Source organism: Dama dama, chromosome 24, assembly GCF_033118175.1.
Source record: "Dama dama isolate Ldn47 chromosome 24, ASM3311817v1, whole genome shotgun sequence".
Classification (NCBI taxonomy): Eukaryota; Metazoa; Chordata; class Mammalia; order Artiodactyla; family Cervidae; genus Dama; species Dama dama.
Window position 1 is genome coordinate 17,873,383 of NC_083704.1, and position 27,816 is coordinate 17,901,198.

Genomic DNA, 27,816 nt, shown 5'->3' on the forward strand with positions numbered 1-27,816 from the left:
GATGCTCTGTCCCTCAGTGAGGAAGTACCATCTGTACATTCACACAGAAGTCCTAGTGACTTGACTATGACTTTCTCATGGGTATTTGTGTTTTTTACATAAAAATGGCAAGAGAGAACAATGCAGCATGAAGGCTGAAGTACTAGTGGTGGAACTGCAGTCAATGGGGAGTCTGGTGAGGGGTGATATTTCTAGGGAGAGTTTCTTGTACTCTTCTTCCAGATATCACATTTATAGTCTTTTTAATGTTTCTCATGGAATTCTAAAAGAGAATTTAACAGCACAATTGTTAAGGATAAAAAAATCCATGACAAAGGTGAAGGAAAGATGGTTGGTTATAAATAAACGATAGATAAGTGGTGGAAAGGGAGAGAGGGAAAGAGGGAGGCAGGGAAGCAGGGGGCGGCAGGGGGAGGTGGAGAGAGAGAGGGGGAAATAGAATGAATAAATAAATAACCTGTCGATAAAGCTTCTCCCAGGAATCTTGGGTCATAAGCCGAAACATGGCAAGAAAAGACCAGCCAAAGTTGTCAAAATTTGTGTAATTATAGTCAGGATTTTTTTTGGTTTCTGTGCAGTTATATTGTTCAGGACAAGCGCTAGATATTGGAAACAAAGGAACAGAGAAAGAATTACATACTCTGTAGCCGAATCCCCCCCCCCCCCGCCCCCACCCTGCCCCCGCACACACACACACCCTGCCCAGGGCACTGGTTCTTCCAAGAACAATGAGCTCACACTCAAAACTCCTAGGTGAAGAGAACATTTGTAGAGTCTCACCCCTCATCTTCCAAACCTCCCAGTCTATGTCTAAACATGGGTATTCATAGGCTCTTCTCAAACACATTGATTAGAAAGTTCATATTGGCAGTTTTTCATTAAAAAAATGAAGTGTAATGACTTAGTGAACAATTTACAGTTAAAAAAAAAAAAGGACATACAATGAATTGATGTCTCCCTCTCTCCCCAGACACCCAGTCCCACTTTATAAAGGCACAATTAAACAGTTACTTTATTAATTTTCCAGAAGTCTTCTATGACTATAAAAGCACATGTCTATCAATATACATCTTCTATAATACATGAACATGAGCATTCTTTGAACACTTTCTTGCACTTTGCTTTTTTCATGGAATGATACTGACTGGAGTTCTTTCCATATCAGCATACAAGGAAATGTCTCATTTTTTGTGTGTCTTACATTTCTGGGATTTTTATAAATGCTTTGCTAATGCTGAATATTTAGATTACAATTGCTATCAGTCCCCTATTATTACAAACATTTGGGTTTTACTTTAAAAACAGTAGATATTTTGCATATGGGTCTTGCCCACATCACCAAAACACACAACATTGAGTGCATTTATCAAATACACTAAGAGTATGTATTTTTTTAGTCTGAAATATAGTATTCTTACCAGAGTAACACATGCTGTGGTTTTAAACACTCACATGGCACCACAAGGCTTGTAATGAAAACCACTCCAGCATTCTTCAACTTTCATTTATACACCCCAAATTCAACAACTTTTAGCTCTTTCAGGTCCATATCTCTAAATATGGTGCTTTTACTGGGAGGAGATCAAGATGGCAGAGGAGAAGGATGCTGAGCTCACCTCCCCCAGTGAATACATCAAAAATAGGTCTACATGTGGAGCAATTCTCAATGAAAACAAACTGGACACTAGCAGTAAACTGGATATAAGAGTGTAAAGAAAGATCCATACAGAGTCAGGTAGGAAAGGAGTGGAAGCAATTAGGTTGGGACTCACACCCATAGGAAGGGGCACAGAAGAAAGGGATATCAGAGGCTCAGAGATCCTTCCTGGGGGGTAAAGGGTTCGAATTACATCCTGGGCAGGCCAGCCCTAGGGTCTAACACTAGGATAAAAAGTTCCCTTAGCTGATTTGAAAACTAGTGGGATTTACAGGAGGGCTATAACAAACTGAGACTCTGCTCACAAGGACATACACATGTTTGCTTAATCTCAGGAATAAGGTGGATGCCCACTCTCACCACTTCTATTAACTTGATATTGGAAGTCCTAGCCATAGCAATCAGCCAAAAAAAAAGAAATGAAAGCCATCCAAATTGGAAGAAAAGGGACTTTCCTGGTGGTCCAGTGGCTAAGACTCTACATTCCCAATGCAGGGGACCCAGGTTTAGTCCCTGGTCAGGGAAGTAGATCCCATGTGCCACAATCAAGAATTCACATGCCACAACAAAGACGGAAGACCCCTAATTAAACATGAAAGCTTTTGCACAGCAAAGACCATAGCATTAGTTGCTCAATTGTGTCTGACTCTGCAAACCCATGGACTGTAGCCCACCAGGCTCCTTTGTCCATGGAATTCTCTAGGCAAGAATATTGGAGTGGGTAGCCATTTCCTTCTCCAGGGGATCTTCCAAACCAAGGATCAAACCCAGGTCTCGTGCAGCCTTTACCATCTGAGCTACCAGGGAAGCCCAAGATGAGAAGACAACACTCAGAATGGGAGAAAATAATTGCAAGTGAAGCAACTGACAAAGGATCAATCTCCAAAATAAACAAGCAGCTCAGGAAGCTCAGTATCAGAAAAACAAACAACCCAATCAAAAATGGGCAGAAGATCTAAACAGACATTTCTCCAAAGAAGACATACAGATGGCTAATAAACACATGAAAAATGCTCAACATCACTTATTATGAGAGAAATGCAAATCAAAACTGCAGTGCAGTATTACCTCACACCAGTCAAAATGGCCATCATCAAAAAATCTATAAACAGTGCTGCAGAGGATGTAAAGAAAAGAGAACCCTCTTGCACTGTTGGTAGGAATGTAAATTGGTAACAGCCACTATGGAGAACAGTACAGAGATTTCTTAAAAAACTAGGAATAAAAGTATCATATGACCCAGCTATCCTACTGGAAACCATTCTAAAAAACACATGTACCCCAGTGTTCACTATTTACATAGCCAGGACATGAAAGCAACCTAGATGTCTACTGACATATGAACAGATAAAGAAGCTGTGGTACACATATACAATGGAATATTACTCAGCCATAAAAAGGAGTGGATTTGAATCAGTTCTAATGAGATGGATGAAACTAGAGCTTGTTATAGGGAGTAAAGTAAGTCAGAAAGAGAAATGCAAATATCATATATAATGCATCTATATGGAATCTAGAAAAATGGTACTGATGAACCTATTTGTAGGGCAGGAATAGAGACACAGACATAGAGAACATAGTGGACACAGTGGGGGAAGGAGTGGGTAGGACTAAATGAGAGTAACGCTGAAACATATACATCACCACATGGAAAACAGATAGCTAGTGGGAATTCTCTGTATGACACATGGAGCTCAGCCTGGTGCTCTGTGATAACCTAGAGGGGTGGGATGGGGTGGGAAGTGGGAGGGAGGTTCAAGAGAAAGGAAACGTATGTATATCTGTGACTGATTCATGCTGATGTATGGCAGAAACCAATACAACACTAGAAAGTAATTATACTCCAATTAAAAATAAGTAATAATTTTTTTAAAAAGATGGAAGATCCTGTGTGACACAACTAAGATCCAGCACAGCCACATAAACAGATATTCAAATTGGAAGGGAAGAAGTAAAACTGTCACTATTTGCAAATAATATGATACTACAGATAGAAAATTAAAGCCTCCATCAAGAAAACTGTTTAGAACTAATAAATGAACTCAGTAAAATGTTAGGAATCAAGATTCAGAAATCTGTTGCATTTTATATACTAAAAATGAACTATGGGCATGTATGTCCTCTTGAGGATCATTCTAGAGAGCTCAATAAACCTTGTATCAGATTAAAGTCTAACATGCCTAGTAAGTCTGACCCAATCAGAACCTGTGAGCACTACAAGACTTCCCTAATTTTACAGACAGGGTTACATCTCTGTTATTTCTCTCTGTATTTACACACATCACACTTTCAAGAATTTGCTGTACATCTCTCTTCCCTGAAAGATGTCAGTTTCAAGAGGGCAGCACTCGTTTATATGTACTTGGATTCCTAGGACCTAAGACAGAGTTTGGCATGCTGTTGGCCCTTGATACATATTTATTATTGAGAAACGAATGTAGTCTATTTCATCAGAGTGCCTAGCATATTATCTTAATTTGAAATACACTCAGACCTCCCTGGTGGTGAGGAGATAAGAATAGCCTGCCAATGCAGGGAACATGGGTTCAATCTCTGGTCTGGAAAGATCCCACATGCTGAGGGGCAACTAAAGCCCATGCGCCACAACTACTGAGCCCACACTCCACAGCCCAGGAGCACAGCCGATGAGATCCCCGCGCTACAGCTGCTGGAGGCTGTGCATCCCAGAGCGCACAGCGCACCCACGGAGCCCGAGTGTGCAACTGCTGGGGCCTGGGCTCTGCAGCAAGAGAAGTCACTGCACTGAGGAGCCCGCACACCACAGACAGGCAACAGCCCTTGCAAACCACAACTACAGAAAGCCCATGCACAGCAACAAAGATCCAAGGCAACCAAAGGAAAATAACAACATCAAAAAGAAAGACACTCAGTAAATCTTCACTGAATCTCTTAACTCAGAGAGGACTACCTAGAATGAGGAAGGATATCCCCAGAGGGCTACCAGCTGTTGAGGTGAATGTGTATGAACAAACGTACAACAGGGTGGGCAGTCAGAGGCAGTGGTGGTCACAGATCAACAAACAGAAGATGTATGCTGAGATGTCTTGTGTCAGGGCCATGTCATTGATCAGGAAATAGGTCTAAATGGAGCTTCCAGTCACAACACCCTTTCTGACCTTTGATAGTCTTGAATATCTACTCCATAAAGTTGAAATATCACTATGTTTTCAATAGGTTTCTTATCAGATACAAATTCAACATAATTTGGGGGAGAGTACAGTTCTAAACATTGGGAATTAATTTTTAATTTAATAATGCATGTCAAAATTTGTTTAGACACTTGAAATAATCAGTAGTGTTTGAGAACTATCACCACTGTTTACATAAGTCATTAGATGAAGACTGTTTGCCACATCACTTCAAATAGATAGAATGAAGAATATAAACATCTTACCTGTTGCCCATCCATGTGCCACACATTTTGAATTCATTGGACTCTTCCTTTTTAAAGCAATAGTCTGAGGGGGAAAGAATTATAAATTCAGGCTGAAAAAAATAACACTGAAAGGAAACAGAATAGCAAATATGCCAAATTATGCTAGAAAAAGATGGTCCAGAATCTTCCAAAGTGATCAAGGTGATCAAAGTGATCTCAGTGAAATGATCCAGAGAGAAACTAGAGCCTAAGCCCTCAGGATGATGCAAGAAAAGAAGAGGGAGAAGGAGGAGGAAGGAGAAATAAGAGGAGGAAGCAGTGACATGATAGCCACTTTGCTTCTCAGTACATAGAACTGAACCAGAGACCACGCTTGGGAGAAGCTGGACACAGGGTCAGCCATGAGAAGCTCAAAAACCAAGAGAGACATGGAGAAAGTATGGCCACATGAAATTCAGGACACGTGAAATTGATATAGGGTTGGCCTCAGAGTGGAGAGGGTGCAACATAAAAGGAGCAATATCACTGAAGAAAATACTTGGGTAGAGGGAGGCAAGTAGTGGGAAGTTGCTGGTCCCCTTTGACCAAAGCCAGGCACTCTGAAGACATCTGTAAAATGTGACAAGGAAGCGGGCAGATATGAAAACTGACACCACTCTTATAGATGTGCAACTTCAGGCTTTTCCTTCTCCATGAAAACCCAGAGAAGGAGGCAGTTCTCTAAGAAATTCACCTGCCTACATGAGAATCCTAAAGGAACAAGTTATCCAATGCTCCTAAGACACTCATAACACAGACAGATAGATAGTATGAGTGAGGATAAATAAAAAGTAACCATGCACAAACTAAGACGTGAACGGTGGGGTGTTTACCTTGATAGTTATCCTTTTCACAGGAATTACTGACACATTTGAATCTCAGATTTCCCCTGAAGAGCTGCTGACCTACCAAGGCGAAGATGCTGAGGCAAAAGAGAGTCAAGATCATCACATCGACAAGCTTCTTCACAGAGTGCAGCAAGGCCCCAACAATGACCTTCAAACCTGAGGAAGAAAACAGGTGTAGGGAGAAGACCCCCACTCACACACACACTTAAGACACAGGCAAGGAACAGTAAGGCTTCGAAAGTTGTCTGATTGTGGGCTGGCATTGGAAACTGGCCTGACCTGGGATTCTGAAGGTGAAAGTTCTAGTTCCCACTCTGCGCCTTAGAAGCTATTTGCCATCAGAGCCATCCACTGGTCTAGGACTTGGCCTCTTTATCCCGCCCTATAGATGCCACAGGGTTGCTCTGCAGGGCAACTGAGAAAACTCTGAGCAGAAACTTGCCGCAGAGACATAAGACATAACTTGATGACGGCTGTGCAGTCACTCCCTGACTGGGGGTCACAGGCAACATTAAGGCCAAAGTGAGGAACTGACGCTGTATTTAACATGTGGTAGCTACTACCTACGGTAACATAAAGAAGGTGCCCTGAGATACGGCTAAATTGCAGGGTGGGGGGGTGGCGTTGCACAGAAAGCTGGAAGAGGAAGCTCTGTCTGGACCCCAATAGTGAAGATGTCTTAGGAGAAAAAACTCAGATTACTACTTATAATCAGGGCTTTTTTTTAATTCATTCAAGAAATATTTACCAAGCACCCTCAAGGTCTATGATACAGTGTTTGACTGCCAAAGTTACAAAATAAAAACAATATAGTCGTGTAGTATGCCAACAACTGTTTAAAAATCAGCTTTCTGCAGAGAGGGGAGGACACAGGGAAAGTCCTCCTCTACAGCATTTACAAAGGTCCCGGTTTGCTAAATTCCGGAGTATAGACCCCTCTTCTCCCTCCATACACCCCTCTCCTGCAGCTGCTTTCAAGCTACCAACATGACATCCCTGGACACACAGCTGGAAACAGATGTGCACAGTCTGCTGGGAAATGAGAACAAGTCAGTCCCAGTACAACACGGAGTCACAGGCTCTGCTCTCAATAGGTTCTGCTCTCTGGAGAAAGAAATTGGCAGATGACATCTATAGTGTCTGGGATGACACTGAGTGACCAAGCTACAGCTGATCAGCGTAAACCATGAATGGGAGACTTGAGAGCACAAAGCAGCAACTGATGGGAGGCCAAGCCCACCGCGATGACCTTCCCACCAAGGGTGATGCCACATGAGGAGGAGACTTTAGGCCAAGCTGGGACATTCACTGGCTTCACCACTGCACTCATGTTCATGCCAAGATCATGCTTTCCCTGCATGGTCCGGGGCACCAAACATGAAAATACTCTAACCTCATCTATGCTTGATTTTTTATCTATAACAAGAGGCTTGTGTCTTCCCCATAGCAAGATGATTCGGATGAAAGGTAGTTGTGATTCCAGAATTATTTTTACATAGCCCCACAAAAGATTGTATCTTATACTCTTCATTCCAAAAAAAGCACTGGACTCAGTGGAAGAAGGTAGGGTGGGATGATTTGAGAGAACAGTATTGAAACATATACATTACCATATGTAAAGTTACCATCATGGCTCAGTGGTAAAGAATCTGCCTGCCAGTGCAGGAGACACCAGAGAACACGGGTTCAATCCCTGGATCAGGAAGATTCCCGGAGAAGGGAATGGCAATCCACTCCAGTATTCTTGCCTGGAAAATCCCATGGACAGAGAAGCACAGCGGGCTATGGCCCAGGGGGTCGCAAAGAGTCAGAAATGACTGAGCATGCACGCACCATATGTAAAATAGATGACCAGCGCGAGTTCAGTGCATGAAGTGGGGCACACAAAGCCAGTGCTCTGGGACAAACTGGAGAGATGGGGTGGGGAGGGGTGTGGGAGAGGGGTTCAGAATGGAGGGAGACATGTATACCTTTGGCCAATTCTTGTTCACCTATGGCAAAAACCATCACAATATTGTAAAGTAATTATCTTCCAATTTAAACAATTTAAATTAAAAAACAAAAAGTATCCAGGGATCTCACGTGGTTCATGAGGCAAAATGGAGAGTGTGTTTACCTGCTCAGAGATGAAGAAGGAAACACAAAAGTTGCTAAGTGACTGCCTGAACGTATATTTATATTTTATCCACATGAAATATGAGGGGCTCAGCTCAAGCAGGAACCCCCAAATCCACCTGGGAAACCAAGGTCCACCTTGCAAGAGAGGAAGAGAAAAAAGGAAGAGAGACAAGTTCTACGTAAAGCACCCTCTGTCCGTTTCTTTATCACTCCGCAGTTGTTTTTCTGGAGTTTCCAAAAACAGTCCACTACCTCTGTATGAAAAAGATGCAATCGCCCGGAGTTCTGATAAAAGAGACTAGAAGAAGAGAAGGAGGGAAGGAGTCCAGAGAGGGAATAACTTTTAATACTTTTTTTTGTAGAGGACAGGGGAAGGAGAAGAAAAGACTGTGCCACAATCACCTCGTTTTTGATAAACTGGAATGCATAGTTACAACCCACGCTGGGCTTCATCCTGACCACAGAGCTTATCTGGCTTCCAGGAGACCCCCTTTTCTCTCCTTCCTACTTCACTGGTGGCTCCTACTCATCTCCTCAGCCGGTTTTTCCTCTCACCCCTCCCCTTTAGGGTCTCAGTGCCTCGTGGGTCTCAGTCCTGTGTCCTCTTCTACTTTCCATCTATGCTCATTTTCTTTGTAACCTCATCAGATTCCATGGTTCTAAGTGTCATCTATAGTCTTATAATCTCCGAAATGATATCTGCAGCCCTGAACTTCAGCTTGTATTTCTAATTGCCTACTTGATAACTCTGACTTGGATGTCTCATAGCCAGCTCAAACAGAATCTGTCTGAAGCTAACCCCAATCTGACCCCCAAGGCCTGCTTCTCTCACAGTCTTCCTTTTCTCATTCAGAGATGACTCCATCTTTCCAGTCACTCAGACAAAAAACTTGACTCATCCCTGACCCCTCTTTTGCCCACATCATGTACACAATCAACCTGTAAGAAAGTCCTGTTGTTTCTATCTTTAAATTTATACAGAATCTGACCACCATTCACCTACTCCTCTTCTGCTGCCTGATCTGAGGGCACCACTGTTTCTTGCTTGGATTTGGGCAGTGGCCCCATGTGTCAGTTTGGGCCCTCCGAGAAGTAGACACTCTGAGACCAGATTACAGGAGATTTGCGGGGTAAATGCCTATGAGGAATAGTCTGAAGGGAAAGAGTGGAGGGCGGAGAGAGCCTCAGACTGTGACCCAGGGCTGACATCTGGAAAAGGAGAGCAGGAAGAAAGCAGGATAGATAGGAAGGGCTTCAGACTGCAGTACATATGGGAGATAGTCTCACCCTGGTTGCTGAGAAGCCCCTGAGCCAAAGTCTCCCTTAAAGAAGTCCCATACCTTTTAGGGGTGGGCCTGCACTAATGCTCCCCAGATGCAGGGAAAGCATGATCTTGGCATGAACATGAATGCAGTGGTGAATCCAGAGAGGGGGAAGCTGGGACCATTCATCAACTGCACTCCCTGCAGCAAGGGATCTGAGCAGCATGCATTCATGGTAACCAACATGCCACCTGCTTGGTCTTCCTGCTTCTACCTTTGCTCCCCAGAGTTCTGTTCCCACACAACAGCCAGAGTAATCCTTCTACAGCCTGACTCAGGTCATGGGACTCCTCTGCTCAAAGCCCTTGCATGGCTCCCATTTCTCTCAGAGGAAAGCCCAAGACTTCCTGGGACTTAGGTGCTTCCCCTTCACCTCTGTGGTCCTTCCTCCCCCACCTAATCCCTCACTCTGTCTGCTCCAGCCCCATCCACATCTTTCATATTCCTTGGTCTGTGGAATGGCTGCTCCCTAGGCTCTGGATACTCTTTCCCATATGTCTGCTTGTGAAACTTCCTCACCAACTTCACATCTGCTCACATCTCACCTTTCCAATTGACACCTATACTGACCACCCCACTGAAAACTGCAACCTGCTTCCTTGAACCCCATGACTTCCAAGAGCCATCATGTTACCTACTTTTCCATCTCATTTGTCCATGAAAAAGCATGCCATATAATTTACTTATTTATTATAGTTGTCGCTCAAGTCCATCTCCCAATCCCCCACCTAGAATGTAAACTCCATGAAGGCAGGGACCTTTGTCTGTCTGCTCACTGATATATCCCAGGCAGGTAGCACAGTGCATATCAGGGGCTCAATACGTGTTTGCTGAATGATCAAATAAATGAATAAAAAGCATTGTCTGTTAGTTTGTGGCTTACATGACATATTAAGAAATTTTAACTATTCTCTTCTGCTAAGAGTCAATGTTGAAAGTTAGAGTGACTTACCTGAAATTACTGAAATTGCTTTCAAAGCTCTGAATACTCGGAAGGTACGCAGGGATGACAGACTGAGGCTGCTGTCATTGATATATGGAGAAAATGATACAAATCTATAAGACAAAGCACAGGGAAGTCCAGGCTTGCTCAGTCATGTATCTGTCCTACACATCTCTACAAAAGTCACAAGTAATTACAGCCTGGGTTCTGTCCACCAGCATGAAATCTGCTGCCTCCCCTTCCAGCCCCACGATCATCTCAGGACCTGGCAATGTCACTCTCTATTGCTGTGGACCCAGGGACCATAGATTGCGCAGGAGACTATTCTCAGCTGATCTTTATATTTGGACATAGTTCGGGATTCCTTGAAATAGTCATTGCAGTTGTGGCCACATTCATGGATAACAGAAATAAACTTAAACATTTATTGACTTGCTACCAAGTTCCAGGCCCCAGTACACTTTCCTAAGGTCTCAACCATGTGGCCAAGTCCAGAAGGAACCTAGGCGGTCTGGCTCCAGAGCCCATATTCCTCACCATTGCACTACACCACCTCTCAATAACATCTGACTATTGACCTTGAAATGTAAAACTCTGAAATTACTAGTACTTACCTCAAATGGCTTTTGTGAATATTAAACAAAAATATATGCAAAGTGTTTAAGACAATGGCTGGCACCAATTAAATAAGGTTTGGGTTTATTATTACTGTGCTGGCAACGGGCCATTGTTTTTCTTGCTTTTTATTTTGCTCATCATTCAGATGCCAAATTGATGTCCTCTCCTTCAGAAACAACTTCAGTCCTCACTCATGCTATATACAACAACTAACTCAAAATGGACCATAAACTTAGACACAAGAGCCAAAATAATAACACTTCTAGAAGGAAACATGACAGAAACTCCTTGACCTTTCAGGAGACAAAGATGTTCTAGACCCCTTTGTTCCTCCTCCATCTTCTGAAGACCATAATCATGCATAGCATCCTATGCCAGCACTAACTGTAGCAGGTTTTAATGGTCATTAAATGCTTCACTGGGCTTCCCTGGTGGCTCAGATGATAAAGAATCTGCCTGCAAAGCAGGAGACCTGGGTTTGATCCCTGGGTCAGGAAGATCCCCCAAAGAAGGGAAAGGCTACCCACTCCAGTATTCTTGCCTGGAGAATCCCATGGACAAAGGAGCCTGGCGGGCTACTATAGTCGATGGGGTTGCAAAGAGTCGGACACGACTAAGCGACTAAGCACATTCACAAATGCTTCTCTTCCCCTCTGAACTGTGAACTTCAACAGAGTGAGAACCATGCATGATATTTTTTTCATTATCACAACCCTGGGCCCACAGAGCCTGGCCCCATAACAGGTCAGTGTTTGGTGAGTAAATGGCTGAAAAAGTAAGACCACGAGTGTTTGACCAGAAATGGATTTGTGGGGAATTCCCTGGCAGACCAGTGGTTAGGACTCAGCACTCTCACTGCCATAGCCTGGATTCAGTCCCTGGTTGGGGAAAAGAAAGAGACAGAAAGGATGAAGTGGATTTGTGTGTGTGAAGTCCTCTGGCCAGCTGGCTACATGTGCAGTTCAGTGCCAACCAACACCTCACTTAAGAGCCCTAGGCTTTACTTGGCTGTACTCAGCCACTCATGTGGATCCACACAGAACCCGGATGGAAGCCAAAGGGCTTCTCTCCCACCCCTAGTCTCTTCAGCAAAAATCTTAACATTCTTACGCTGTTGCAATGACAATGGAGTCCAGCCAGTTCCATGGATCTCGCAGGAAAGAAAACTCATCCAGAATAAAACCTCTTGCCAATATTTTAACTAATGCTTCAAATAAATAAATCCCAGTGAAGACATACCTACAAAGCAAATCATCCAGAAGAAGAAATATGATAAGCGATGTGAAACACAGAGAATCCTTCTATCTGATCTGACCTTCATGAGGTTTGATCCCATTTTAATGTGACATTTAACATTACGGTTTTAGCAAATCAGGGTTCAGAAAGGTAAGGTCCTCAAGCAAGTTCTGATATTTGGGATTTCTGATAAACAGGCCCATGGATAAAGTTGCAAAGCAGCTTTTAAATCACTAGCTTCATAGCCATTTTCTTGAGAAAAGTTTCAGCCAACATGGACAGTCTTTTCAACAAATGGTATTGGGAAAGCTAGATATCCACATTTAAAAGTATGAAGTTGGACCTTTACAATACGTACAAAAATTAACTCAAAGTGGATTAAAACTAAATGTAAGACCTGAAACTATAAGAGTCCTAGAAGGTAATATTTGCAAATCATATATCTGATGAGAGGTTAATATTTGGAATATATAAAGAACTCCTACAAATTCAACAACAAAAAAATTAAATAATCCAACTTTAAAATGGCCAAATGACTTGAATGAACATTTCTTCCAAGATTATATACCAATTGCCTACCAGCCTATGAAAAGATGTTCAATATCACTAATCATCAGAGCAATGCAAATCAAAACCACAATGAGATATCACTCATACTCATTAGAATAGCTACTTTTTAAAAAAAAATAGAAAGTGGGTGAGGATGTGGCAAGATTAAAATTCTTGTGCACTAGTGGTGGGATTATAAAACAGTGAAACCACCATGGAAAATATTTAGCATGAAGAACCTTCAAAAGATTAAAAATAGAATTACCATAATGATTTGGCAATCCCACTTCTAGGTAAATATACAAAATAACTGAAAGCAGAGTCTTGAAGAGATACTTGCATACCCGTGTTAATAGCAGCAGTATTCACAATAGCCAAGAGGTAGAAGCAACCCAAATGTTCACTGACAGATGAACAAATTAATAAAATGTGGTACATACATATTATAAAATATCACTGAGTCTTGAAAAGGAAAGAAATCCTGTCACATGCAATAATATGGATGAACCCTGAAGTCATATACTAAGGGAGATGAACTAGTTTAAGAAGACAAAGGTTAAATGATTCCTTTATATGAAATACCTAGAGTATCAAATACATAGAGACATGAAGTATAATGGTGATTAACAGGGGACTGGAGGGGAAGGCAGAATGAGGAGTTATTATTTAACGAGTACAGTTTCAGTTTTGCAAGATGAAAAATAGCTGTGGAGACAGAGAGTGGTAATAGTTGCACAACTGTGCAAATGTACTTAATACCACAGATCTGTACACCTAAAAGTGATTAAAATAGCAAATTTGTGGTAATGTGTATTTTATCACAATTTAAAAAAAAAACTATATCCATTTTATTCCTTTAGTCCTTCACCATGTTCTGTCTCCTAATTTATTTCCCTTCTTCCCCTTCCTCCTCCTCCAAAAGATAATACCCTATTTCTCTTATAATTCCAATAAAAAGTGCTTGGTTGCTGTGTACACACACACATACTGGCCCCACATCTGGGACAGAAACAATTCATTTGAACAATCTGCTGGTTCAGATTAAAAGAAGTGGACTTTTTCTGGTAGAATATCCAGTCACTGTTAGCCTTCAAAGCTAAAGAACTAAGGTCTTGGGAACTTGAAAAATCCTAAAGCAGCTAATTACAAGAGCAGAAATGTTCATGAGGCTGCCTTGGGAAAGAGCTACTTCCCGCTTCAGCTTTTTCCTAAACTGCTCACCTTTCAGGTGACCAATAAACACAGAAGAGTAATTACTGTGTGCCCTGAGATGCCATCTTTTAAACTCAGGCATAATTTATAAAAATTATGGGTCTTTTTTTAAAAAAGGCTGTAATTGCAGATGTGTGGGATTCTGCAAGTCTTCATCCAGATCTCAAACAAATGAGACAGCCACCTCTCACTGCAATCTCTGTCTAGCCATCTGGCCTTCCACCTCTCACCCTACCATTCTCTCTTTTCTAGCAGAAGCCTGGCCAATGGTGGGACACACAGACCAAAATGACATCTGCGTTGAAGTAGAACCATGCCCACCAGCAGGCAGCGCTCAAGTTCTCCATGATAGGGACACTTCAACCCTCCAGGCAAATCAGGCCCACTTGGGTGTGTCACTGTCAATTCAACCATAGTTAGGGTATCCAGTCAGGGTCATGGATGTCCAGCTTGTAAAGACTCTATTCTGAGAAAGTTTCCAAATGAAACTGATTCTGCCAGCATTGGTGTTGGGGGTTTGGGACTGTGGGTGACTTTTTCTTCTCTCCATAGCCAAACTCTGATGTAATCATGATTCTTTAAGGTCTATTTGCTTAAAAACATAGGATAAATGTGTGCAGGAAAAATACTTACTCAGCATTGTCAACCTTCTTGTTAATGCTGCTCTTCTGATGAGCTAAGGCCATGAACACGCAGTTGGTGATGACAGTACAGATGATGAACATGCTGAACAACGTGAGCGGGGCTGTTAAGGCAGGTACACTGCAGGATGGCCCGTGTCATTTAGTTACTGTAGTAGAGGCTGCAGGGGTCCCTGCAGGGCCCCTTTTCTGCAGAAGCATCTGTCTTTTGTGAATGTTGACTGGAACAACCCACAGCCGCCCCCTTTCTTAAAGAACTGTCCTCGAATGGCAGCCTCTCACCCTGCAAGGCTACATGCCCTTGCCACACATCTGACCCACAGACTTGCAAAACCTCACCCTCTGGCTTTCAGGTGGAGCAGCTCTGTGATACAATCCATGCTCTGACGATCCCTGTGGGCTCAGGCTGATGCCTGATGTGGGCTCAACTAAGGCCCTGTCCTTGTTTGGCTCCTTCTTTTGCTTCATGATGTTTCCCTTTTTCCTTTTCCAGACAGCACTTCTCCACTAAATCACTTAATTAAGAATCCCATCTCAGACTCTGCTTCTAGGGAACCCAACTTAAATAGATATTCTTTCCCGTTTTCCTGAGTACTTCATTATGTCTACCAACCCACACCTGTCTTTTTCACATCTCCCCCACCTCCCATCTGAAACTGCCAGGTTTCTTCTCATCCCCTGTAAATCTGGACTTTTAACACTAGAAAGTGTTTCCAAAAAAGCTTTAAACACCGTAGTTCTGCCACAACTCATTTATCAGCTAAACGCGGTGCAGAGGTTGCCAGTTTACAACCTTTACTTGGATCTCAGCTTAGATGTTCCTTTCTTCAGGAGGCCACTCTTGAGGCCTCCAAAACCCAGTTGAGCCTCCTGTCTCCTCCGAGGCCTCGGGGTCCCAGACAGGGGCCAGCCCCAGCACAGCCCTGCCTGCCATGCAGTGGGGCCACTCAGCCAGTATTTGTTGAAAGAGTGGGTTGTTTCCAGTCAACAGACACATGAACCCCTACAGTCTGTACACGCTTCCCATGACCTGGACTTAGTAAAAGAAGCAACAAAAGGATATGAATGGACTGAGATTCTAATGGCCAAACTTCTGACTGAATTGAAAGGCCCCAAAATGAACAAGGCACGTTTGGCACTGAAGCGGTAGATTGTTCTCTTTTTGTTCAATACCATAAATGTCTGCCAAAAAAAAAAAAAGCAAAAAACCACATAACAGCAATTACATGCAGTGACAAAACAATATTTATCATGAGTTCATCTTAGAGAAAATTCGGTGGAACCATAGGTTGAGGTATGGCTTATCATATTAAGACAGCAGCTTCTGATTGGAGAGTTACCTTCTGAAGCCAGAGGTACTTTCTCAGCAGCTTACACTGTCACTTTGGAAGCCAATAGATAACCCCCACCCATGTGGCTTGGGTCTCTCTCAGAGCCCCAAGACTCTGATCTGTTGAAAGTCAGTCCTCATGCCTAAAATAACTGTTAAGTTATGGACCTTTCACACAGTGACATACTCTGGAGGCCACAGAAATGAAGTGCATGGACCCTGAAAACAAAGAAAAAAGAGATAAAGAGTAATAACTGGGTCAAATAAAACCCTTTGTATTGTACTATTGATGGAGATGAGAATTAGAAGAGAACTTGAAGAGATGGAAGTAGAACTGAACATTCACTGGAGTCTCTGCTGCCTTGTCGTGGGTATAACCAGGGATGCCAAATCCAGGAAAGACCCACCAAATGGTGCACTTCTCACCCAAAGTGTCCAGTTGGGCCCTGCTGAAAAACACCTGCTTCCTCCTTGCATCTCTTCCTGGGCTCTGGGCATGCAGCTGCCTCTGGACAAAACCAATGACTCACAGGCTTCTAACATCAACCTTCAAACCATCCCCTTTCCATATAACAGTCATCTGCTGTCCCCTTATGGGTTCCCAAAGCTGCTAGTTATAAAAGTCTTCATAGAACTAGGGTTATTCCTGTCTCCCATGTCACTGCTCTTTTCAGACTTGCGGAAAGTACTCCTTCACATGTAATTCAGCATGTTCTCAGACAGGGAAGACAGGTCTTGTCATCCAGGCACAGAGACAGTGGGTTAGCTGCCACCTTGGTTGAGGTACCAGAACTTCAGCCACTGCCAAGCATCAACTTCCTTCACTGAGTTGTGGAACTTATTGGTCTGCTGGTCATCTGGCAGCAGGGAAAATGTGGACTAGTAGTACGTTTTCTGTTTCCTCCATAACAAAATGAAATGGGCTACAGGATTCCTTGAAAGCTATGAGCCCAGGAGTCTAAGACTCACTTTGGGGATTCCGTGTACTTCCTTTGGACAGAAAGATGATTTTAGGGCAGAGAGTAAACCTTTCCCTGAGGTGGGTCACCCAGATTAATAGGTGGCATGATGTGGCTCTATTTCTGTGCCCTTTGATCTTGATATTTTATTAATGCCTCCTCTGACTGCTTTAAATATTTCAACTAATGGTGTATTTAACTACACTTGCCAAGGTTTTAATGATTTAAAATATAGGTATTTCCTGTCTGCTTGCTGACACATCTCCACCCTTTTCTCTTTCAAAAATGGAAGCTTTGAAAGATAAGAAGTGACCTGTGACTACAGAAAGAACCCTTGGGTTGGAGTCCCAGCTCCACCACTAACTGGCTGCTTGACCCGGTGTAAACCACTTCCCCATCAAGGCTTTGTTTCCTCATCTGTAAGATGAAGTGCTAATGACACCACCCATAGCTCACAGGAGTGCTGAAAGCACTGGCATGTGAGGTTGTGAGTGTAAGAGCTCTGAACAATACTAAGTCTCCTGATTTAAAGGGAGGACCCAGATTTAGAAGAGATAGTCCTAGAACATCCACCCCAGCTAGAACAGCGTCTGTCCTCCCAGGGCACTCCATAACACACCAAGCTGCTGCCTACCTCCTGGGTCCCCTACCCAGCCTTGAGGCAGAAGGAGGCCTCCTGGAGTTAACTTATCTCCAATGACTCTGCTTCTAAGAAGCCCCTGGAATCCTGGGGCACTAGGAGAAGGAGAGATATTGAAGTGTTTTTGTCCCTTCATCTCCTTTCTCGTTTCTTGTTCTTCCCACTCATACCCCACTTTCCTCCATCACACAGTCATCATTCGGCCTGGTAATCCCAAGTCTGTTCAGTTCAAGGACATACAAACAAGGCAATCTTCCTTTGGAGAAGTCAGTTTCTCACAGGTGCGCACAAAGGATGCCCTCAGCATGCCATATTTTCCAGGACTTGCCCCCAAACTCCTCAGCTTCCTTCCTCCCTGTCTTGAGTCTGGTAAAGTAGGTTTTCCATTCTCTGCTGAATCACGTAGTGAAATGATGATGGCAAAGTCTTCTGAGTCTTTCCTGAAAGGGGATGGCTTATAGAGGACTTTCCTCACTGCCCTGGGTTTTCAACCAGCCATCAGAAGAGCCTAAGCTCACACTTCCGCATTCAGGAACCTCTTTGAGAAACTTTTATTAAAATTTCCCTACATCTAGCTTGACAAAACAGCAAGACTATCATGTATTGGCGAGGAGTTTACATATAATCTGCATGTGCCCACTTGATTACAATATTCTTAAACTTTATTTATTGAACTCCTCTTATGTGTCAAGTGTTGGTTTGGGGCTTTGACCTTCATAAATCGCATTTAATAACCTAAAAAGCCTACTGGATAAAGTTTCTCAGGGTAAACTCTAGTTGCTGAAACAGACATTCATGGACAGTGGTATTAATCCTTCATATCAGCATAATGCTTTACAGTTTATAAAGTGCCTCCATCACATGTCTACACTATAATAAAGGGAAAGCAGGCATTGTTCTCATTTTACTGATTAGAAAAATGATAATTAGTGAAATGATTTACCCAAACTTATAAATTCAAGCACTTGAAATGGTCTGTACTCAACCTTTCTGACTGCTAGTCCAGTTCTCTTTCCTGACACCATTTTACCCTTCTACTGCTTCTAGTCCTTATCTTCTCCAAGATATGCATTATTATAGAGAGAAAATTAGTACTGAAAGCCATTCTTAGGACTATGAAATCAAAGACAGGGTGATAGCAAAGGAGAAGTGGGGTCTTGCTCCTTTATAGCCCAAGATCAGTATTTGGAGATCCTTGCAATGCCAGTTATACTTTGTGGTTAGAACACTCCCATCTCCCCACAGAGATACCTCATGATTGCTGTAGAATGGGTCCAAGTCTTCTAGGGGCTTTGCTATCAGGTCACGGGGAATGTCACCATAAAGCATGGGCAACTTTCTGGAAACCTTTAGGTCGAGTTGAGGTCGAGGCTTGGGTTCTGCTGCTTTCTGGTCCTTGGACTTCTTTTTCTCCTTTTGGATGGCGATCCGCTTCTTGATTGCAGCCAAAGTATCAGGAGTGAAGGGGCGGAAATTCCTCCCATCTGGAAAGATCACTGGGTAGCACCTGTCATCCATCTTCACCCTCGGGACAGAGACAAACAGTAAACAGATTCTCAGAGAGATCTGGGAGGTAGAAATTATACTCTAATTTCTGCCCTGAGATTCCACTTTCCATGGATAGAACCATGGAGTCTACAGAGTTGAGACTGAGATGGGGGGACCTGGGAGCCCATTAGCTGTGGGTAAATTCAGAAAAGTTGACCATAATTGTAGATATAGCAAGAATTTGGGGCATAGGTGAGACCAAAGCAGAACATCATTCCTGAAGGACCTGGGAACAGGTGGGAACCTGAGTTAAAGACCAATGAGCAGAAGAAACTCAGTCTGTAAAACTGAGCACCAAGCAAGACAAGAAGACTAAACCAGCTGAACTACTGAAATAGGACCTACTAATGGTAGACAAGTGGTCACAATGTGAACAGGAGAGGAAGGAATAGGGAATCAAATGGGCCATAACTGGGGGTTGTAAAATCAAAACTATAAGTTCATGAGTCTTTCTTCACCTTTGGTCAGCAAAGTTCTTAAAATGTGATGGGATGGAAACAAAAGAGCCATAAACACGGGCATGAACATTTATACTATCATCTATGACCCTATGCCAGCTCCTTTACTTCTGAGATCCAGACCAGGCAGAAGCAAGACTTCAAGAAAGCAAAAAGGGCTTGCCAAAGCCAATAGGGTCACTCTATCATGGGATAATAGCTCTCCCAGCCCTTATCCCTGATAGCACTTTCTACAAGGACTTTCTCCACAGCTTTGGGCTTAAAACTAGACTCAGGGAAAAAAAAAAAAAAATAGTGTTCCAGTTGAAAGCATTTATTCTCCATATCAAGCATTCTCTTCCTTTCTACTTTACTGAATGACAATCTAGGACTAATTCTCACACCCCTCCAGGGAATTACAATGGGGAATCAACATAGCACTGGTGTCTTCATTCAACAACCATGTGTTCAGTGCCTGGAACAGGCACAGTGCTAGGTACTAATAGTGAAAAAAAACCCCGTTGCTCCTCCAGGCACTACAGTTATGCTGCCCTGCTATAGTGGAGAAGACAGATAAAAGACATGAAATTATACCAGAGTAAGACAAATGCTACTCTAGGAAAGAAATAGAGGATGAGTAACTAAGCAGCTTTGCAGAATCAGGGATGGGTTACCAAAGCTTTAATGTCTTAGTTGAGACCTGAAGGAGATGCAAGTATCAGAGGAGAAAATAAGGGACATCAGAGTGTTGCAGGGAGAGGAAAGACCATGAACAAAGACACTTGATTGAAAAAGAACATTATCCATCAACAGGTCTTGTCTGCCCAGAATGGAGATTTTTGTGGAGCATGATGGTCAGTCAGCATCAGAGAGCATGTGGGGGCCTATAATACTTAGTAAAGATCATGAACTTCACCCTGAGGGTAGTGGGGAAGTGCTAACATTTGAGTTATTATTATTACAGAGGAGTAACACTATCATTTTTTAATATCCCTCCTACTGGTGAGAATGGATAGATTTGGAATAAGGGGATGAAGGAGTTGAGAAGGCTAGAAGAGAGAAGTGAGCTTAGAAACTGCTGTGATGGGTCAAAACCACTGAGGATGACCTAATGGAGTAGATGGATTTGAGAGTCATTTAAGAAACAGCTGGATTGAGGGACAGGAAGGAGCCAAGGCTCCTGGCTTGAGCAAGTGGGTCAACAGTGCCACTCATTCACATAGAGGGCACTAGGGAAGAAGAAAGCTATGGGTGAACAGATTCAGTTTAAAACACATGGAGTTGGAGAAGGAAATGGCAACCCACTCCAGTATTCTTGTCTGGAAAAGTCCATGGACAGAGGAGCCTGGTGGGCTGCAGTCCATGGGGTTACATGACTGATCGTGTGTGCACGAGGGTGGAGGGAGATGGGTTGGTAGCAATAAACTGGTAGAACTAAAAAAATAAAAAAATAAAACACATGGAGTTGAAGCTACCGATGCGACCTGCAAGCAGAGAGAATCAAGAAGCACTTCAATACAAAGAAATCATAGCTTATACACGTTAGGTTCTGAAAACAGCACAAAAAAAAAAAAAAAAAGAACCTAAAAACATGGTCAAAATTTCCCTTGAAAATCCCTTAGGGAGGTACCATATTGAAGAGACATCTCAATTCATTTGTCAACAAATTCAGTACTGCCAGTTTTCTTCCAGTGCCAGAACCAGTCACTCTTTCTTCAGTGAAGAAAGTAGCTGGATTGTGTTTAAGAGTCATAAAAAAGGCAACATAGATGTGTCTTTAAACACACTAAGGGTAATGTAATATTCACAAGGTGTGAGCTGTATGTCAACAGAAACCAAACCTGGGACCATAGATTCAGTGGATTCTGTCCTCCACTCATTCAGGGTCAAGCTCCTAATAGATGTGCCCAGATGATGGAACTGGCTACACTATTTAAATTACTCTCTCTCCTCTCTCCTTCCCTCCATTCCTCTCCCCTTCTATTTCTCCCCTCACTTCTCTCTCATAAACGTGTATAGTTGAATTTATATAAATGAAGTAAGCATATAATGATACTCTACTGAATTTGGCTCTAGAGCTCATAAAAGACATTTAAGACAAGCATAAAGTCCTTTGCCATAAATAGCATATGAATGTTAGCTGACCCTATAAAATGGATGAGCCAGGTAAGACACTTGATGGCAAAAACTAGACTTTATGCTAAGTTGCAGCAAGAAATACAGTGGAGGGCTCTTGACGTAAAAATGAGACTATTAAAAAAGAAAATGGACACTCTGCCCCTGCTGTTCTGACCCTGAGGTATCTTGCCTGGGTTCTTGAGGAAAAGAGACTTAATAAAAATAAGTAACACAAACGAAACTGACAACCCCCTGAAACCGCACGCATCAAAATTTATTACAGATGATGTAATAACTAAAAAACTACATCTTAAAGGTAACACAGTGGTGGGTTGGGGGGAGTATGAAACCATTAGGGAAAACGTAATCAGAAGAATTTTCTGACCAACAATAATAAATAGGTATAAATTAGCATTTGCATCTATAGAGGAAAATTTCTCATGCCGCTGCTGCTGCTAAGTCGCTTCAGTCGTGTCTGACTCTGTGCGACCCTATGGACAGCAGACCACCAGGCTCCTCTGTCCACGGGATTCTCTAGGCAAGAATACTGGAGTGGGTTGCCATTTCCTTCTCCAAGAATTTCTCATGAGCTTTGGGTAATAACCTGGATATAATGACATGTATTCAAGAGCTGTTCAAAACAAGTTTTAGATTCAAATCTTAAGCCACAATTATTTTGGCATTCTTCTTCTTTTTTTTTTTTATGCTTCAATAAAGCTGTTTTTATTTTTTTTTTATTTTTTTTTTCAGTGGGTTTTGTCATACATTGATATGAATCAGCCATAGATTTACACGTATTCCCCATCCCGATCCCCCCTCCCACCTCCCTCTCCACCTGATTCCTCTGGGTCTTCCCAGTGCACCAGGCCGGAGCACTTGTCTCATGCATCTTCTTTTAAATAACATCAATTAAAATAAACTGTCTAAAGAAGAAAAAAAAAACGTAACACTGAAAATCACAAAAATTGATCCAGGAAAAAAGAATATAAAAATTATCAACTCAAATCTGATAAAATAAAACCACATGCAGTAAAATTTTCTTATTAACTGAAAAAAATTAATGGAAGAATCAAATACTCTTCAACAGAAGTAGACTCAGGAAAACTGGACTGTGGAAACAGAAGTTGCACATGCAAAATAATTAAGGTAATGAATTAATAAAATCAATATGGCACAAATCATAAATGATAAAATTTGGAAATATTCAAATACAAAAATATTTAATTCTGAAAATTTCTGTACAGAAAATAATTTCATTGCATGGAAAATTTGTTAAAGAATTAATTTGTGTGTGTGTTAGTTGCTTAGTAGTGTTCAATTCTTTGTGAACCTGTGGACTGCAGCCCTCCAGGCTCCTCTGTCCACGGGATTTTCCAGGCAATAATACTGGAGTGGGTTGTCATTTCCTTCTCCAGAGGATCTTCCTGACCCAGGGATCAAACCCAGTTCTCCTGAATTACAGGCAGATTCTTTACCATCTGAGCCACCAGGGAAGCCCACAAAGAATTAAATTAGCTAAGTGCAATTCTTTCATAAGCCTCATTAATACTCAAGTGTGGAGGCAAATTTTTCTAACATTAAATAATTCGTTACCAAAAAAATTGAGTATATGCTCCCAAACAACAAAAAGAGAATCAAGAAATGGAGGATGCATGGGCTCCAAGATATACTGTACCCAAACCAGGAGTGCAATAAAACTATTCCAGGATATCTGCACCTCAATGGTCTTTATCCAGCGAGAATTAGAAATCAGAGCACCATAAGAAAAAGTCTTCAGGAATAAAGTAAATTCTAACAAAAATATATGATTAAGAAACTGGCTTATTAATAAGTAAGAAAAGAAAGATAATTAGAAATTTCATGAAAATAAAATGTTCTTCAAGAAGTCATGTTTTACACATGAGGCCAACTAAATGATCTGAGCAGCCAACAGATGATAAGGATAGGGAAAAAAAGAGAGTCCATGTGACCTGACACTTAGAACATTCTCCGTCATGCAGCAGCAGGTCAGTGATATCACAGTCCACCCTCTTCTTTAAGGGTCCAAATACAGTACTTGGTTTTAGAGACTAGTTGCTACAAAAATCATTATATCATGAAGGTTATATATTAGTTTTTTATTTTTAACAATCAACTGATACATAAATAAAATTAATTATAATTACAGGATAGACTTCAAAATTTTATAAATGTTATAAAATACTGTTGCAAGCTGAAGTTGGAGAGAAAAGATGAAGGGAAGCTCAGAGGCACCAATTTCCTCATCCTAAACACTTAAGAGGACGAAGACATTCTATGGAAGGTCAACACATCAAGCAGTACAAGTCTATCCCTCAAAATTACACAGGTAATTAAGTGCAAAACCAAATTAGAAATATAGGGGACAAAAACTGGAAGAAATCATGAGAAAGGCAGAAGGATTACTGTAAGGAGTTAGATCCTTCATCACACATAGGCACAATTCAATAATTTTTACTTAAACTTGATAAATCAAGAAATAGAAATATAAGAGAATTATTTAGAGTTAAGTGAGACAATGACCAGAAGACTGAAAAACTGAAATGGTTAAAAGTAGACTAGATATATAGGTTAAGGTGAAAACATTTTAATTTTCATGTTCTATCCTTCCCAACATTTCCTCCTCCGGAGCTATTTGAGCTATATACATGTATGTGACTTTCATAGGATTGAAAAATGATTGTAAAAATCCTTCAAGGGCTCAAAACATTCTCTAATTCAAAATAGAGAGTCAAAGTATCAGGTATAAAGACAGGCTCTAAATCTCCTAGAGTCAGAAAGGAAGCAAGCTTAATCTCAATTTACAGTCCTAAACCAGGAGACCATGTGAATTACGGTTTGACACAGGGCAATCCTGGAGACTGGGAGGCCCGTGAGAATGCTCTGCTAGACTCCCATCAGGTGACAGGCTAGACTGGCCAGTGAGGGGAGCCGTTTGTCAGGGCCTCTGAGGGCCTGTTCTGGGCTCAACAGGCTCACGGGCCCACTCCCACCAAATAGAAAACAAACACTCACCTAGGAAGGCAGGCTAAGGCCTCACTTCCTTAAGCAGAGACACTAAATTCATCAGGAATCCACTCTCTGTTAAGTAGCTCCAGACCTCAATTCAAATCTGTAGCTTTATAGAGTTATTTAGGTCTGAATTCCAATCGTTCGTTCACTCATGTGCTGGGTCTTACAAGCCTCCAGGGCCTCACAATGGTGTGGGGAATCAAGTGAGTCAAGCGCGAAGGATGAAGCCACCAACGAGTGCTGCTGTACCAGAGGAAGCAGCAGGGGCCTCGGGAGCCCAGAGGAGGGCGCGGTTACGAAGGCTAGAAGTCAGAAGAGTATGGTGTGATAGCACCACAGGTACTAGCAAAGGCTTTTCTTTCTTGTTTATGATATCACCTATAATTACAACAGCTACATAATCTTACTGTGCTGGCCATCTTAGTTTGCTCTACAGGTCTCTCCCCATCCTTTCCCACCCTACTCAATGCCCATGAGCTGATCTATATGGACCCCCTCACTGGGGTCCCTTGAGCTCTGACTTCTGGTTGAGCTTGGCCAATGGGAGGCACCGGCAAGAGATCCAGAGAACAGTGGAGAATGGGGTCAGGGATTTCTTTCCCAACTCTCTCCCTGATGGCGGCATGTGGCACAGTTCCTGTCAGCTTCCCTTCTGGTTCTATCCACAGCTTCACTTCTGGTTCTATAGCACATTCCCCTTCCCCTTCAGATGTGGAATATAACGTCACCCCACTCTCAACACACCTGAGAAGAGCACTCTAACTTGTTTCTGTTACTGTAACTCTGCCTGAACTTTTATAAAACGTCTCTTCAATAAAACATCCTCAAAATGCCTAGTTTGAATGTGCCATCTGTTTCCTGCCAGGGCTTGGGCTGCTAGAGTCATCCATTAAATAAAATTTAGAAAACAAGGAAATGATCACTCACAAACCAAAGCTACTGACCACATGCAAGTTTTAATATTTTGGGGGATTTTTCTTCTGTAGTCTTCTTGTAGATATATTTACATAGCACTCATTGCGATACACATGCCGTTTCACCCTGTGAATTTTTCAATTAACATGACATTTCAAACATTTTCCCAAGGATAGATGTCATTTAATGATGTCTATCTTGTTCCAGGCAAAATTATTATCTCATTTAATCCTCAGAGCGATCTAATGAGATAAATATTATCCTTGGGGGATTTCTGAAAGGAAATATTCATCTGGAATTAAGCTGAATCCCTCTCTTTAAGAGACAGAGATTTTAACCTTACATCTTCCTTTGACTAGTGTTTCTCGCTAGTTTTCTCTAGGAGCTCGACCCTCACACTCTTCCGCAACCAGTGACAGGAAGTCACGAAAGGATTGCAGCTGTACAACCAGAACCTTTTGGCATGGATCTGGTCCACACAATCTAAAATGCCAAAGGTCCACCCTGAGGTTAATAAGAGTCTGAGCCATGGGCTAAGCACTGTCAACACTTTAAATGGATTATCCCTCATAATTTCCCAAGAAAGCTACAGGGTAGATATTATTACATTATCCACATTTTACAAAAGAAAACAGGGCTTAGAGAAATGGAAATACTTGCCTATGATCCCGTAAGTGCTAGAGAATCTCAATTCATGCAATTCCACCTACCCGCCCACTTTGTCATACTTAAGCTAAGACATTCCAAGAAGGTGACAGAAGGAAGTCAGGAGGAAAAAGCCACACAGCTTCCAGCTGGGCTGGGCTGGGTGGATGGCACCCTCACTGTGTGTGACGTTCTTTCCTGAACATCAGCCTCACTGCAACCATTCACATGTCACTCCCACAGGCATCCCACGGGTCCCACCATGACACCCTCCCACTCACCCAAGCCAGAGAGTCCAATGGTGACTATACTCTACAGGATGCCCTTTCATCCATTTTGGGTGGTGGTCCCCATAACAAGTTCCAACTTTGGTGATGCATAAGTCATATTCATTAAGGTGGGTTATAAGAATATATACATACTCTTCCTCCTTCATAGATCCCATAAGAAAATCAGGAAGAAAGCGAATATGTACAGACTTTAACACAATTTGATCTCCGTCCAAAGCCAATCCCAAGCTAGGTGCTAGCTTTTCTAAAAAAAACAAAAACACCCTCATGTATATCAATTTCTGATTAAGTTAACTGGCCACAGGGAATTCAGAAAGTGTTTGGAGGATTTGCACCATAGCCTCAGAGGGAGACCAAGACTTGAACACATCGTTTCTAGAAAAGCCCGTTTCTGACCCAAAGTCCAGGGTTGCAAGCACCTATCAGGCCAGCCAGCTGACCATCTCCTATCCCCATGCCCTCTCTGAGCATTTGAAAGGAGGAGAATCACCTGATGGGCCCTATTGCCTAAGCCATGTATCCTGGCACCTGGTCTCTGCCTCTGATTTGAGCAGGAAAATGTTACAAAAGACCCTGATGAAAAAAACAGCAAGTTCCATAGTGGTAGGTCCAGCCTTGAAAGGACAGAAGAACAGGGCTGCTTCCAGCCCAGAAGACTTACCTTCCTCCTGGTAAGGTAGTTCCAGGCAGCAGCTCCCGTGGTACCTCTTGAAGCTCTCCACAGAACAAGTCTCTCACAGAGTCCAAGCTCCTGCTCCTGGCAGTTGAAGCCCTTCTGGGAGGGGCGGCTCCAAAGCTGGGTGGAGAGCATAAAAGAAGGCAAATGGGAAGTGAGCCAAAGTGATTTTAAAGAATCGTGTAGGAAACCCTGTAACCGGAGAAGTGACTGAAATGATACTTACATTTATACTTTGGAAGCATCTGCCTTTAATCAGTGCTTAATCTAACTCTGCAGAAAGCATCATCAATAAAGAAACAGGTTGTTTTTTTTTCTTTGGCCTCATCCAAGTGGGTGAGCAAATACAGAAAACTCTATCTGAAAAGCCATGCTGTTTTTGCATGCAGCTTAGCTTGCAGGTCAACTAACTTGGGGCCATAAGGTCTCATCCCCCAGAACCTACCAAGGTTCACAATGTGAAACTGTTCACAGGGCACCCATTCAGCTCCTCCAACTTTATCTTCTCTTGTGCCATCAACACTGGGGTTCAGAACTGTGAAAATACATGCTTGCTTATGTATTTATCATAAGAGACACCAAGAAGACCCCTTGGCCAACAAAGCAACTCCACAATGGACCTGGCACCAAACTCAAACTCTCCCATGT

General features: G+C 42.4%; 1 protein-coding gene across 1 annotated transcript in view; it reads right to left on the reverse strand.

Moving 5' to 3' along the window:
• Nucleotides 1–27,259, reverse strand: part of SCN11A (sodium voltage-gated channel alpha subunit 11) — an 85,975-nt gene extending 58,716 nt beyond the window's left edge. Inside the window, exons 1-9 of the mRNA XM_061127812.1 lie at nt 27,154–27,259; nt 18,761–19,034; nt 15,644–15,762; nt 14,573–14,674; nt 12,053–12,181; nt 10,334–10,437; nt 5,927–6,097; nt 5,073–5,136; nt 458–599 (exon numbers count right to left, since the gene is read on the reverse strand). Coding sequence (XP_060983795.1) covers nt 458–599; nt 5,073–5,136; nt 5,927–6,097; nt 10,334–10,437; nt 12,053–12,181; nt 14,573–14,674; nt 15,644–15,762; nt 18,761–19,027 — 1,098 coding nt within the window. The 5' untranslated portion in view covers nt 19,028–19,034; nt 27,154–27,259. The remainder of the gene's footprint in view (nt 1–457; nt 600–5,072; nt 5,137–5,926; nt 6,098–10,333; nt 10,438–12,052; nt 12,182–14,572; nt 14,675–15,643; nt 15,763–18,760; nt 19,035–27,153) is intronic.
• Between the last annotated feature and the right edge of the window lie 557 nt (nt 27,260–27,816).